Here is a 13167-nt window from a genome sequence, read left to right as displayed (position 1 = left end):
TAATCTTTACAGGATGACTTTAGTATTTGTGGATTCTACCCTCCTGCCCAGCCATAATTACAAGGAAGAAAAAAAAAGGTTGAGGAGAAAGGGAAGGGGGAAATGATTAAATCCAATTCAACTAGATATTGGACAACAGGGTGCCTGTACACATGTGGGATGCCTGCTCTGATGCGTTCTAATTAGAATGCATCACAGCAGACTCAATTAATCCAGTCTGCTGGAGTGTCCCAATGCGAACGCTCCAGCAGCCTCACCGTCATGTGCATTCAGCACCCCCGTTTCAAAATGGCAGTGGGAGTGCTTTAACTAAAGCACTCCCTGCACCCTAGAGCACATGTGTAGACATCTGAACTTTTTAATCAACCTCCCCAATTCATTCAAAGGACAGAATCTCATGCTTTCCTCTGAGCAAGGGTTTACTCAAGTATGAATCAACATGGTAGAGTAGGTCAAAATGCATGCAATTACTTCTCTCTACCCAGAAGACTTGAGGTAACCTGATGACCTGCAAGTAGCTCTCATTCTAGGTTTGCCACTCTTTCCACCCTCATCCCTCTTCCCAGCAACAGAACTAGCAAACAAATTCAGCTCCCTCACCTGGTGAAAGGTGTTGTGGCTCAGTTCTGTGCTGCCATTTGTGTTTTTCTCACAAGGGAGATTTCCCTAGACAGTTATGCCAACTGTGTTGGTATTATTTCTTCAGGTCGCATCTTTTCGATTGAATGGAAGCTTCCTGTCATACCTTGCATTTAATAAAAATGATCTGTTGAAAGTTCAAGGGAAACAGAGGAGGATGCCATGAAATTAGCTCTTCCTGACATCTTACACTGTAACCTGCTGTTGTGGCTCAGTGGTAGAATCCTTCTCTGCCACATGGGAGACCTGGGTTTGATTGCTGGACATGTACATAACTACAGCCATCAAGGCACTGAACATTTGGACTCAGTCTAGCCTTTGGATCCTGTCTCAGTTGCCTAAAGAGGGGATGGAAAGTCTGGGCCGCCTCTATTCCTCCAAACTCCTGCCTAGGTGTGTGTCAAAAGTCCTAGTGACCTGTAACACATATACCATGATCCAGAACAATCAATGGTTGTCTATTATACTACATCTTCCACCAGCCCCATATGTCCTGAAACAAGTGTTCTGCTTGCAGAAGTGCCCCACCAAAAAACCTCAAAATATGCCATTTTCCAATTTACAAGCCAAACAAATACAGGCTTACTTTCTCATTTAATTTAGTTTTAATACAAAACTGTTTTTCCCATCTTTTTTTTTTAAAAATGATGCCAAAAGAAGATGATGATAAGCAGGCGACAAGCAAGATGAAGACCGGTTTGGGACTGCCATAGAACTGGTTTGTTATGCTTACAAGAACTCAAAGCTGATTTTTACATAATATTATCCCAAATGAGCCAATTCAAATGTAGAGAAGCACTCAATGACTAAACACCAGGTGTTACTTAAGTTTGATTTGTGCAGAGAAAAGAACAGGAAGCAGCAGTGCACAAAAGTTAGTGAATGGTACATAACTGAAAAAATAAATCTCACCAAGTCTTTTCTTTTTGGGTGGGGGGCGGGGGGTTAGGAGGGAGATGGCGAAGGGCTCAATGGTGGGTGGGTGTGGGAGGAATTGGGAAAGACAGAAGGTTGTGTCATGAAAGTACATGGATACAGACTCAAGTTCCAACTCCTAGTTCTTTAGGCAACAATCAGCATCTGGACAACCCAAGACGACACCCTTGGCATCTCTTACAGGAGCAGATATCCCCTCCTATGCTTTGTTGCTTATTCAGTGGGGGACCTCACATGGCTTTCATTCTCTCATTCTTGTGCATTATGGCCAGATTAATTGTTGGAGATCATATGGTGCTACTATAACTTTCAAGCACTGCACTCACGAGTGATGTTAATTCTGCCACAAAAGATCCTTCTCCATTCTGGAATAAATCCACCTAAAATTACACAGTCTCAAATGACCATCTTCTGTGCATCGCCCATTTTTTAAAGTTTAGGCTGTGCTCGTATTCCCATCATCCCCAAATAATGAAACAGATTCTTAATACAGTATTTTGTTATTAGTTCCTGTATTTTTAGGGATATATTTTGTCTAAGGAATTTATGGTTGATAGAATTTAATTGACCAAAACATTTCTGGGGGAGGCCAACTAATGCTACAAAATAATCAAGCAGATTAAGCAGGTGCTCTAGATTCAGTGTTTCATTTTCACTCTTACATACCACATTAAAAAAATGGTTCTCAGTTAGGTTCTGCATACAGACAGGTTTATGTAAAATATATAAACATTTGTCCAAGTTGTTACAGATTGCATAAATATGGCATTTTTACTGTTGCCTTTACAGATGTGCATGTACATCAATGTGCAAATAATCACAACTGGATTACAATCTTTGAAAAGCACTTGAACTTTACATCCAGGTAAAGCAATGACTGAAAAAAATGCCCACTGAAGGATTTAAATACCAAACTCATAACAAGGTCTAAATGTCTTTTCAGTAAAACTTCACACATTTAAAATAGTTTGTATTCATTTTATTTGTATATGTCAAAATACATTTTTTTTCCAAAATAGTGGGTTTTGCAACTAGTTTCATGCAGATACAAGGTCTGCTCAGTACTACCAATAAAATCAATGTAGCACAGTAGCCATTCGGTTTTTAGATATAAAGAATAAATAACCTAAATATAAAACACTAAAATATTAGAAACACGTATTTAGTCATTCACAGGCACCCAACTTTACCAAATATAATCCAAAATATGCCCATCTGTCTTGTAACAGAATTCAAACACATTGCAGCCATTCAAACTGGTCAATTCTCTGTTTAATGTTAGCATAAGACAATGGAAGGTTCCCTATATTCAGACCCACCTCTCATACAAATCAATTATAACAAGATATCTCAAACTATCCTTGTACCTTTTTAAAATCAAGAATCCTGAGCTTGGTAGTAAGAGCATAACCTTACATCTTCAAAAAACCAATCAACAGAAAGAGGACATGTCCTCTTTACCAAAACACGCCCTCCCACCCCCAATAAAACTAAACACCCCTCCCCAAAAAGTAGGCAGTAGAACACAATGACCTTTTTTAAATGAAGGGGTACAAATTCACATTTAATATAGTATACAATATAGTCAATAATACATTAGCTACTACAAGCTTTACAATGTACAATTTCTTTTAATGGCTGAACTGTTCAGTGGTTTTAGGCAATAGACTATGTGCCAATAAGATGTCATTCTTGAATGGTTTAGTGAAAATATAAAAGCTGTTTGTTTCTAACAAAAGCTATCTTCACTTACGTATTTTTAAAGGCCACTGAAATGTATAAAATGGTCTGACATGATGGTGGTATCAAATCAGATGCCTTTTCACATGGCAATAACAGTGCATATAAACATTAATGTGAGTGTAATGGGTTAGGTTTTTTCAAATGATTTAGTAACATTACTTTGGCTAGCACAACAGTTTTGGACAGCACTCAGATAAATACAGGTATGTGAAATGTAGTGAAGCAGTTATATTTATGCAACTTTTATCATGGTGAACACTATCAAATGAAAAAATGGGAGGAAAAGGTAATAAAAGTATTTTATATAGTTTAAACCTTTTGCAAAGATAGGGCTCCATACAATGTACAATGTCTAAAGTCTTTATACCATAAAAATTAATGAACTTTGTTAAACACAGTATTCTGGAGTAGCCTAATTTGCATTAACAGACATTTGCAATAGGGAAATATATTCAAGCATGCCACGTGGTGGTCTGAAAAAAAAAAAAATCAAAACAGTACACATTTATATATACAGCATCACTCAGTACCTGCTAAAATGAATGTGAAGATTACAGGATCTAACATCTTTCACTACAAACTTTTTCTTTAAAAAAAGTGACCAATAAAGGCAGAAAACTGGACTCTTAAAATAACTCTAGGTTCAACTGACTTTAAAGCATCTTGTATAGGAAATAAATGCATATTGCACAAACAGTGAAAGCAAATGTTCCACCAAACATCTCTGTGCCAGGTGGCTGGACAACACAGCTCTAGTTAGCTACACAACGTATTTTAAAGGGGTGTGGTCTCTGCAAATGGTAAAGCTGTGGAAAAAAAACACTGTACAGGAAAATCTAGTACATGAATAATTAGAAGGGGCAGGGGGGAAGCAAATCCAAACTTAGATGCAAAGAAAAAATTGAGTATAGAAAAACTTGAGAACTGTGGCACAACAAAAACATTATTGAGTAACTGTCTTCTGTGAGAGCTGAAAGCTTTTGTTGATGCAAAAGTGTTTATGTACAACTAAGGCTTACTGGTTAAATATCTGAGGCGTATCTGGCCTTGAACACTTTCCTTATATGCTGTGGCTGTAAACAAGATTTCTCAGTCATTTTATCTTCTCAGCAGCTGCATTTTAACAGAAACAATGGTCTTGATTAAAAAAAACAAAACAAAAAAAAACCCAACACACACACAGGTAAGAGGGCGTTTGGCAGGATATCTGAAAATGACAGTCTCCAAGGAATCTTCCCAGGCTTCCAGTGACTGCCGTGCTATGGTCCACTGGAGTTACTAGTTATGTGCAATACCATAATCTGCTGCTGTAGTAAACCTTTTATTTGGAAAGTTTGCTTATAACTCTGATCAAGGCCCCATTTTCATCTTTTAGCCTCTGGTTGTCTGCCTTCAAGTCTGGTAGCATCTAGCAAAAAAATTGAAACAATAGTTATTTGAGGTTACAACACAAAGCAAAGCAACAGAGTCAAACAAAGCTATCATGAGAAATAAAACCCTTACTCACACAGATTAGTCAGTTTCTTTCAACAAGAAAGCTACTTTCTGGCATGATACAGTCAGGCTATGAAACGGAAGTTTTCTTTGGCTAGGGCTGGCCACAAGTGGTCTCAGCCTACTCTAGGTGCTTTTGTGGAAAATATAACATTGCAAATGTTTGCAGTAGCCAAAAGTACTCAACCAATTTACACAGAATGAATTGAAAAGCAGTTCAAAATCCAAGAGGCCCATCTATACTAGCAGTTTACAAGATTTCAGGATTATTTAGTTCACCTAAGCATGGTCCACTGTGCTCCAATACATGTTACAACTTTTATAAGGCTCCAAAATCAAGCAGCCAAAGGTTAGGAAAATTCCAGAATTAAGTGTGTTTGTTACAGGGAATAAGGGGTTACGGAGCAGAAGCTAGCTGGGGTAAAAATCTGATAGGCACAGAGAGGTGTGGAGCTAGGGTGGAATGAGGTGGGAGTCATGCAGGATCAGAGGGGAATGGGACAGCCAAGGGGCAAAAGGGTGGGTTTTTTGCTATATATATAGAATACACCACTAGCGCCTGCAGCTCTAAGGATCTAAAGGATTTGAAAAGTGATGGCTAAACCCATGTGATTCCATATCCTCCCTCCCTGCCACAAGCCCAGCTATATTAAAACAACATTATTAAGGTTGTAGCACCAAGCACTCAAAAGGGAAGAGATACCAGAATGCCAAAGTCTGCTCTGCAACTATAATTTGGCCTCACCAAGGTATATTACAAAACACTACTGAGCTAATTATTTCCACAGTGCCCCTGTATCTTGACTGTGTAGTGAAGGAATAAGAACTGTAGGCCTCCTTGCTTTATTTGTTGTGGACACTGAAATGCATGTATTTATTTTGTTTCACCATCTCTGCCTTTTCCCTGGGTGGATGCATACTGCAGTACCATCAATACAATGGATGCAATAGCCAGAAACCACCTTCCTCCCTTTTTACTGTTCAATTTGTTCTGGGTCAATGGAAAGAAATTCTGATGAGGAACTGCAGTGCGCTTTGGCTGGTCAGGCTCAGAGGTAAGGAGGGTTTTTTTTGTTTTTCTTGTTTTATTTATGGAGCTAATCGTCAAATCAATTTGTTGCCCTATTTGTTGCAGATTGGTATGTCAGACTGCATTAGAAAACCATCAAGAGGCAGACATTACACACCATTAAAGAGGAGTAAGACATTAGCCTGAGTATGCATCCTCACAAGTGCTACATAGTTTGTCTTCTGCACAAACTGTGGGCGTGGAAGATGAGCCTCTAGCATCTCCACTGTCCTGTGTCAACTCATTGTCCAGTAACAGTCATTAAAAAGAATAAATGCATGCAGAAGCTTTAACAGTTTTTCTGGAGAAGTCCCAACCAAATGAGAAAAAATTTGCTAGAGGAAAGTGGGGGGCAGCTTGGCCTGAGCCTGACCCTGTGGGGGGGGTGGGTCATGACCTGGTCCCAGCCTGGCCTGCAAGGGGAAAAAGGGGGTGTGGGTCCACCCCAACCATGCCAGGAAAGAGATCATGGCCCAGCCCAGCTCCTCAGGGTGTAGACTGACTCCAACTGGGCAAGAAGGGCTTGGGGTTTGGGAATTTGGCAGAGGAGAAGGTGGCCATAGCAACAGTCCACTGCCAAATTTCCTGACCTGTGGGGAGCCCCGTAAGCCAGATGAGATGGCTTTGTGGCTTGAGCACCCCTCCTCTGTGTTGTTGGAATGTTGTTTTAGGGGACTACTCTGGAACGACAGATTGAAACATTTATGCTCCACACTTATAACTAAAGCCAACCTGGATCAAACTGCACCAACTGAGACTCATCCAAAACTTTCCTGGCACAACACAAGCCTCCTTACCGTTAGACATCTTGCAGCATGTCCACATGCACTTTTGGTTTAAATGGGCAGATCTTTAGTTAATGTCATGTAACGAGGCTCGTCTAAGTCATAGGTCTGATCTGACACATTCTGGTAGCAAACCAGCAGATTAAACTATGATGCACCTGTCAGCATTCTCTAGTGTAGATGAGCCTCTAGTTAACCCATGACTGTACATGTTGTATACACAATATATAATACAGTACTTCTCCCTTTTATTTTTCTGCCATCAGCCCATTCAATAAGCAAGGCCACACATGCACTAGTTTATGTTAGGCTAATTGGTAATTCTGCATAGTTTTAATTAATACAAAGTACCATTAAGTGGTCATTAAGCACACTTTAGTAGCCACACCCAAATAACTTTACAAAATTAACGTGTGTGTGTGTGTGTGTGTGTGTGTGTGTGTGTGTGTGTGTGTGTGTGTGTGTGTGTGTGTGTGTGTGTGTGTGGTTTAGGATTTCACAATTCTTGTCCATGGAACAATATTGCTTAAAGTAAGATTGCAAACAGGTTACACTCATGAATATCTCCAGCTTCCTTTCTCAACCACCTCACTGGATCATCTAGGGCCTGACTTTGTAAGCAGAAGTAGAGCTATGCACCTCTCTCTTGAGAAAGAGGAGTGTTTGGAGTGCAACTTACCACCTATTTTAAATGTTTATTTATTTCCATTTGACCCAGATCTAAAGGCATGCACTTTCAACCTTTTTCTACCAAAAGGGTATAGGCCAGTGGACTGAAAGGTCTGGACTACAAAAATGCCAAACTTTATTCTCTCTAAAAGGTAGTAAAAAATAGTTGCAGAGAAACAGATTTCATGAAGTGAAAACCAAAAATAAATATGAACAACACTGTGGAAAAGCTTAGGCTGGAAATTAGATGGTTTCTAACCCTCACAGCAGTGAAGTTCTGGAGCAGCTAGGAATACAAAAGCCAAAAAACTTAATTAGTTTTAACATGGAGCTTGATCAGTTACTTAAAGGGGCTACTGGACATGGTTAACTATGCCAGTAGAAGACTGGACCTAATGACTCAGGACATCTCTTCTGGTTTTATAGCCTTTTTGTTCTATGTTTCTCAAACATGGAGTAGTCCTGTTTCCTGAGCTATGGTATGGTAACTACCACCTTCTAAACAACTCTAAGAAACTGATTTTCAAGGATATTAGCATGACTGACCCCAAGCTGAAATAACCAAAGTATTTGAACAGTCCTGAGGGAGGGGAGAGGGGAAGAAGCTATTTTTGTTGCTAACCAAAACTAACATACCCAACTGTAAAAGAAAAGAAACCATTGATGTAAATAATGATTGTAAGTCCACAGGACTGGAACCAGTACCATGATCCTGACTAGTACAGTTTTGATTAGTTTCAGTTAACTATACTGAATGGAGAGAGGAAGACAGAGACAGTGAAGGAGAGGGAGACACCTCAAAAACAGAGATAAAAGGGACCTCAAGAGATCTAGTCCAACATCCTGCTAAAAGTGGGATTCATCCCCGTCCAAACCATCCTAGACAAATGCTTATCTAATCTGTTCTTAAAAATGTCTAATTACAGGGATTCCACACAATCACTCCAGATAATCTGCTACAGTACTAACTACCAACATTTAGGAAGTTTTTCCTACTATCCAAATAATCTTTGTTGCAATGTAAGACCATTACAACTTTTTTGTCCATTTATAAATCGCCCTTCTTCTTTATAAAAACCTATTAAATACCTTCTGTCTTCCCTTGCTCCAACAATATAATCCCAATTCTAGCCTTTCATATTATGTTTTCTAGAAGACCTCAAATAATTTTTGATGTTCTCCCCTAGACTCACTCCAATTTATCAACATCTTTCATGGTTTCCCAAAATTGGGCACAGTCCTCCAGGGGAGGCCTCACAGATACCCAGCAGAAAGGAAGAATTACTTCCCACAACTTTCATAGAACATTCGTGTTAATATATTCCAGTAAACTATTATTTTTCTGCAATAATTTTATGTGGTCGGCTCAGTTTGTGATCCACAATATCCCTCAGATCCTTTTCAGCAGTACTACAGTCTAGCCAGTCTTTTCCCCTTTTGTGTTTGTGCATTTGCTTCTCCCATCCCCTTGTTGAATTTTATCCTGTTTATCCTAACTATTAAGTATAATAGACTGGCTTTTGGATTTCCAAAGTATTTTCAACCCTGCAAAAGATCAAAGCAAAGGGGAGCATCTTAAAAGCTCTCCTGGTGCTAGCTCAAATAGTCTGAGCTCAGAATGTTGCTGAGTTTTAATAAAAAGTAACTATGCACACAGCCATACAACTCATGACATTACATCTTTCCATGAGGCATGAATACCATATCGAAACAATCTTTAAGTCAAAGATACTTCTGGAGCTGTCCCCTGCTTTACTGTTGAATACAAAATGACAAGTGACTTTGCTAGTAAGCGATATCAAATCACATCAATATGTATATAATAGGATCTGGAATGCTGGGTACCATGCATAAGCCACACTTCTGTAGTCAAGCAAAAAGTGAGTCTCCAGCACACAGGCATTAATAATATACGGCCAAAGCACTAGCTAAAGTTCAACACCTGCCTGGCTACACAAAGGAAGAGAAATGAAGGAAGAAGAAATTACAAGTCCACAGAATGCAGTTGCCTACAGGACCCTGAGAGCTTGGTAACCACTCTGGTCAAGGCCCTATTCTCAGCCACCAGCCGCTCATTTACATGTCTCAAAGACTGAATTTGCTTTACTTGATGTAGATTCTGCAGGAATTGCAAAAAGACAGGAGTGAAAATAAGACCAAAGCAAGTACAGTATGTTTAAAAAGAACCATAGATGAGAAGAACTGAAAGAAAACTTATATTGAGAAACAGTAAGTTTAAAGCAGATAACTAGCTGTGACAGGAAAGCATCAAACAAGTGGCACATTCTTGAAACGTAATTTAAGAACAGGCAGAAATTAGTCACAGCTTTGCAAAAGAGTTCAGGATGCATTAACAATGAGAGTTATTCCTGGAATTCTTTACTTAGCATTCTAATTACAGACTAAATCTCCTATTCAGAAGTCTGTAAATAATCATGTGCTTAACATATACTTTTACATGACTTTACAGCAAACAACTGGATGAAAGGTTAATCTTATAATTCAAAACATTCATATGCTGCTGAAAAAAAGCATTTAAAAAGTGGCAGTACCTATTTGTATTCTCTGCTCTGTTATGACTCTAGCAAGTCTGCCACACATCCCGATATTCCCTGCTCTAAAGTTCCTCATTACTAGATGAGAAATTTTTCTAGTGCTGAAATTCTTCTAGCTTTCTGTGAACCCCACTATTAAAACAAACTCTCAGAAGCATCAAATATTGTGTCCTTGGTTATGGCAAACTTCCTGGGCTCTGTCTCTAACCTAACTAGAACAACATGGCTGTCTTGTTTATTTCTCTGCTTGTTGCCTACTGTATCACCAAAAACTCAGTGCATGTATTTAGAAGTTGTCTTTGGAAGTTAATGTTATTATGGAACAGCAGAGGGAGCTCAAAATGAATTCAAGAAAGTTTCCTGAGTAATGAATATTGGGCATCAATTGCCTGGTGTCACTCAATTTGTGGAATACAAGATATTTCTAATTCACTGTATTCCATCTATTTCCTGGATATAACTTAAGTTTTATCAGTCGTTGACCTGGTTAATTTTGTCCATGTGCACAACTTAAAATTAGAGCTGCACCAAAATATGGGTTGCCTATCAAATCAGCACTAAAAAAAAAAGAAGTGACATTAGCTTTCGGCCTTTTTTTGGCCCTTTTAGCCAGTAATGTTTACCAATAATTATGCCTGCTGACCAGGCCTCTGGACGCTTGGGTGTTTTCTCTCCTGCAGGGCCAGGGCCCTTGGATGCCTGGGTTCCCCTGGAAAATGGTGGATTTCCCCTTGCAGGTAGGCAGAATTCTAGCGCAAAGGGTCCTGCTGGGGGCTGCCAAGAGTGGGACGCAGGGGGCCCACATGCATGTGCGCGGCTGCATGCATGCATATGGCCCAGAACTAGAGGTGCACTGATACATTGGTCCAATATTGGATTGGTACCAAAAGAAAGAAAACTGGCTGTATCAGATATTGGCCCAATGGGGCCAATAATTTGGCCAATAAATGCCCATGCTGCATGCAGCAGCAGCGCAGCACTCAGGCAGCAAGGAGCATAGCCTGCAGCATTGAAAGCTGCCTCCAGCTGATAAATCCAGTGTGGTGGGAGGGAAGGGGGGTGCAGATCAATGCCCCCCACAGTGAGGGAGGGGACAGGGGCAGGTGCTGCCTATGCAGGGAGGGGGGGCCAGAGCTCTGGCTCATGGTGGGGGGTGATGGCTCTTGCACCTGCTTGCACCTCGGGAGGGCATGCGGGACCTGTGCCCCCCAGATCTATGCAGGGTGGGGTGGGCTGCAGCCACAGCTGTGCAGGGCTGGGCTCGGAGTGGGCGCTGGTGGCATGCTGAATCTACCTCAAATTTCACTGCTGCTCCACTGCCAGAGCTGCCAGCAGCCCGGTGCAGCCCCAGCTCTTCCCGGTGTGTGGGTGGAGGCAGGGCATTGAACCAGGGCTGCTCCAGGTGGCTGGCATCGGCGGTGCTGGGAGCAGAGCAGCAGTGAAAGCTGGGGTGGATGAAACATCCTCTCAGTGCTGCCAGCAACCAGTCTGAGTCTAGCCCTGCCAAGAAGATCCGTGCATGGTCCTTGCTGCAGCTCGCCCCGCCCCGTGCAGATCTGGGGTACACCCCCCCCATGGTCTCACAGGGTGCAAGCAGCAGCAGGAGCTGCCCCACCCCACCATGAGCCATGGCTCTGGCCTCCTTCCTGCCCCACCTGGGCAGCACCTGCCCCCTCCCTCACCATGGGGGGTGTTGATCTACCCCGCCCATATCCGTTCCCACGCCCCTCCCCTTCTAGCACACTGGGCTTACCAGCTGGAGGCAGCTGTTTCAGAAATCACATTGGTACTGGCCAATATGCCTCCTTAAATATGGCTATTGGTATCAGCCCCAAAAGTGTCTATTGGTGCACCCCTACCCATCCGGGCAGTAAGGAGAGCTGCTCCCTATAAGTAAGTCTAAGAGGGGAAGGGGGGGGAGGGGGAAGGCAGATTAAGGTCCCCATGGTGAGGAAAGGTTGGGGACAGGGGCTGGGATTCCTGCCCAGCCAGGGCAGTGCATGGGATCCAGGTCTGAGGCGGGGAGTGGGATGGAGCCAAGGGCAGCTTGTCCAATATGGGGAGGCAGCAGCTCCCCACCACTGTGAGCAACCCTTGGGGGAGGGCATATGCTTACTGTGGGCTTAGGGCTCTCTGCTCTGCTGCCTTTCCCTTGGGAGCCCCGTGCCAGCTGCACGCCCCCTGTCCATATGGCAGCAGTGGGGCAGCGAGTTGTGTCCCCTGCTGTTGGGTGGGCAGGGGGTGCACAGCTAGCACAGTGCTCCTGAGGGAAGGACAGCAGAGCAGAGCCCAGACCCCAGAGCAAGCAGCCTGCATCTGCCCTTGTCCTGCTTGACTCTGCTCCACTTAAAAGTGTCCCCATGCTTAAAAATGGTGGCAGCAGCACTTGAACTAAAGATCATTTGACAAGCTTTAGTTCAAGCACCCCCACCACCATTTTTAAGCACCGAGATGCTTAAATATGTGACAGAAAATGCTGCCGGAGCATGCCCAAAAAAAGACTTATTTATGACAGTACTTTAAAATGTAAATTGGTTATCGGACTGGCATCTGTAGTCAGCTCTCACGAATAGCTAAAGATAGAAGACAAATTGTGTTTGAGTAATATTGTCAGTAATCCCTGGAGTGCAAAAACTATACCACAATTGCTAAAAAGAACAAAAGTCCTGGAAAACAACTACAAAGCTATCATACTTCTGGATTCAGTACATACACTGGAATACTTTAACAAAAAACTATAACAAAGTGGCAATCACTATTTCACGCACTACATTCATGTCAGCATTTGGAAAATAAAACAATCTATTCACTATCTCCTCATCACCAGAAAGGTAGAAATTAAAATTTTCATGTTTGCTTTTACTTGGTTTTCAAATAAAGTGTCTTGTTTGGTACAACTGAAAAAGTTATGGTGTAATGGCTTTAATTCATATGTCCAGATCAAGAGGTATAAAGTCAACACCAACACAACAGTGACTTTCAACTTTTAGGACTACACAGTACGTACTTGTGATCATGGGCAACTGGTGCTACCTTAGCCGGGGGGGGCACATGCCTCCCTCCACAGCTAATCTCACCGAGGGTGGGGGGGGCGTCCAAGGCGGCTGATCACTGTGACCACTTCTGGGAGTGCTGCTCCCTGGCTGGCACTCACAGGGGAGGTTACTGGTGCTCCTGTCTGCCCCCCCGCATCATCTAAGTGGCAAGAGCAGCCAGTCAGGGGGTGCACCTGCACCCGCTAAGCGTCACCACTGCTCCTGATGCTTCTCATTTAATA

At 42.1% G+C, this 13167-nt stretch overlaps 1 protein-coding gene across 1 annotated transcript in view; it reads right to left on the bottom strand.

Annotated features, from left to right (window-relative positions):
• Positions 1 to 2532: 2532 nt before the first annotated feature.
• Positions 2533 to 13167, bottom strand: part of PPP1R12A (protein phosphatase 1 regulatory subunit 12A) — a 187223-nt gene continuing 176588 nt past the window's right edge. The window contains exon 27 of the mRNA XM_019543931.1: positions 2533 to 4726. Within this exon, the coding sequence (XP_019399476.1) occupies positions 4640 to 4726 (87 nt within the window). The 3' untranslated portion in view covers positions 2533 to 4639. The remainder of the gene's footprint in view (positions 4727 to 13167) is intronic.

The sequence above is a fragment of the Crocodylus porosus genome, unplaced genomic scaffold, assembly GCF_001723895.1.
Source record: "Crocodylus porosus isolate Cpor-Errol unplaced genomic scaffold, CroPor_comp1, whole genome shotgun sequence".
NCBI lineage: Eukaryota > Metazoa > Chordata > Crocodylia > Crocodylidae > Crocodylus > Crocodylus porosus.
The sequence above is the reverse complement of the archived record's forward strand: the minus strand, read 5'-3'. Positions and strand labels throughout refer to the sequence as shown.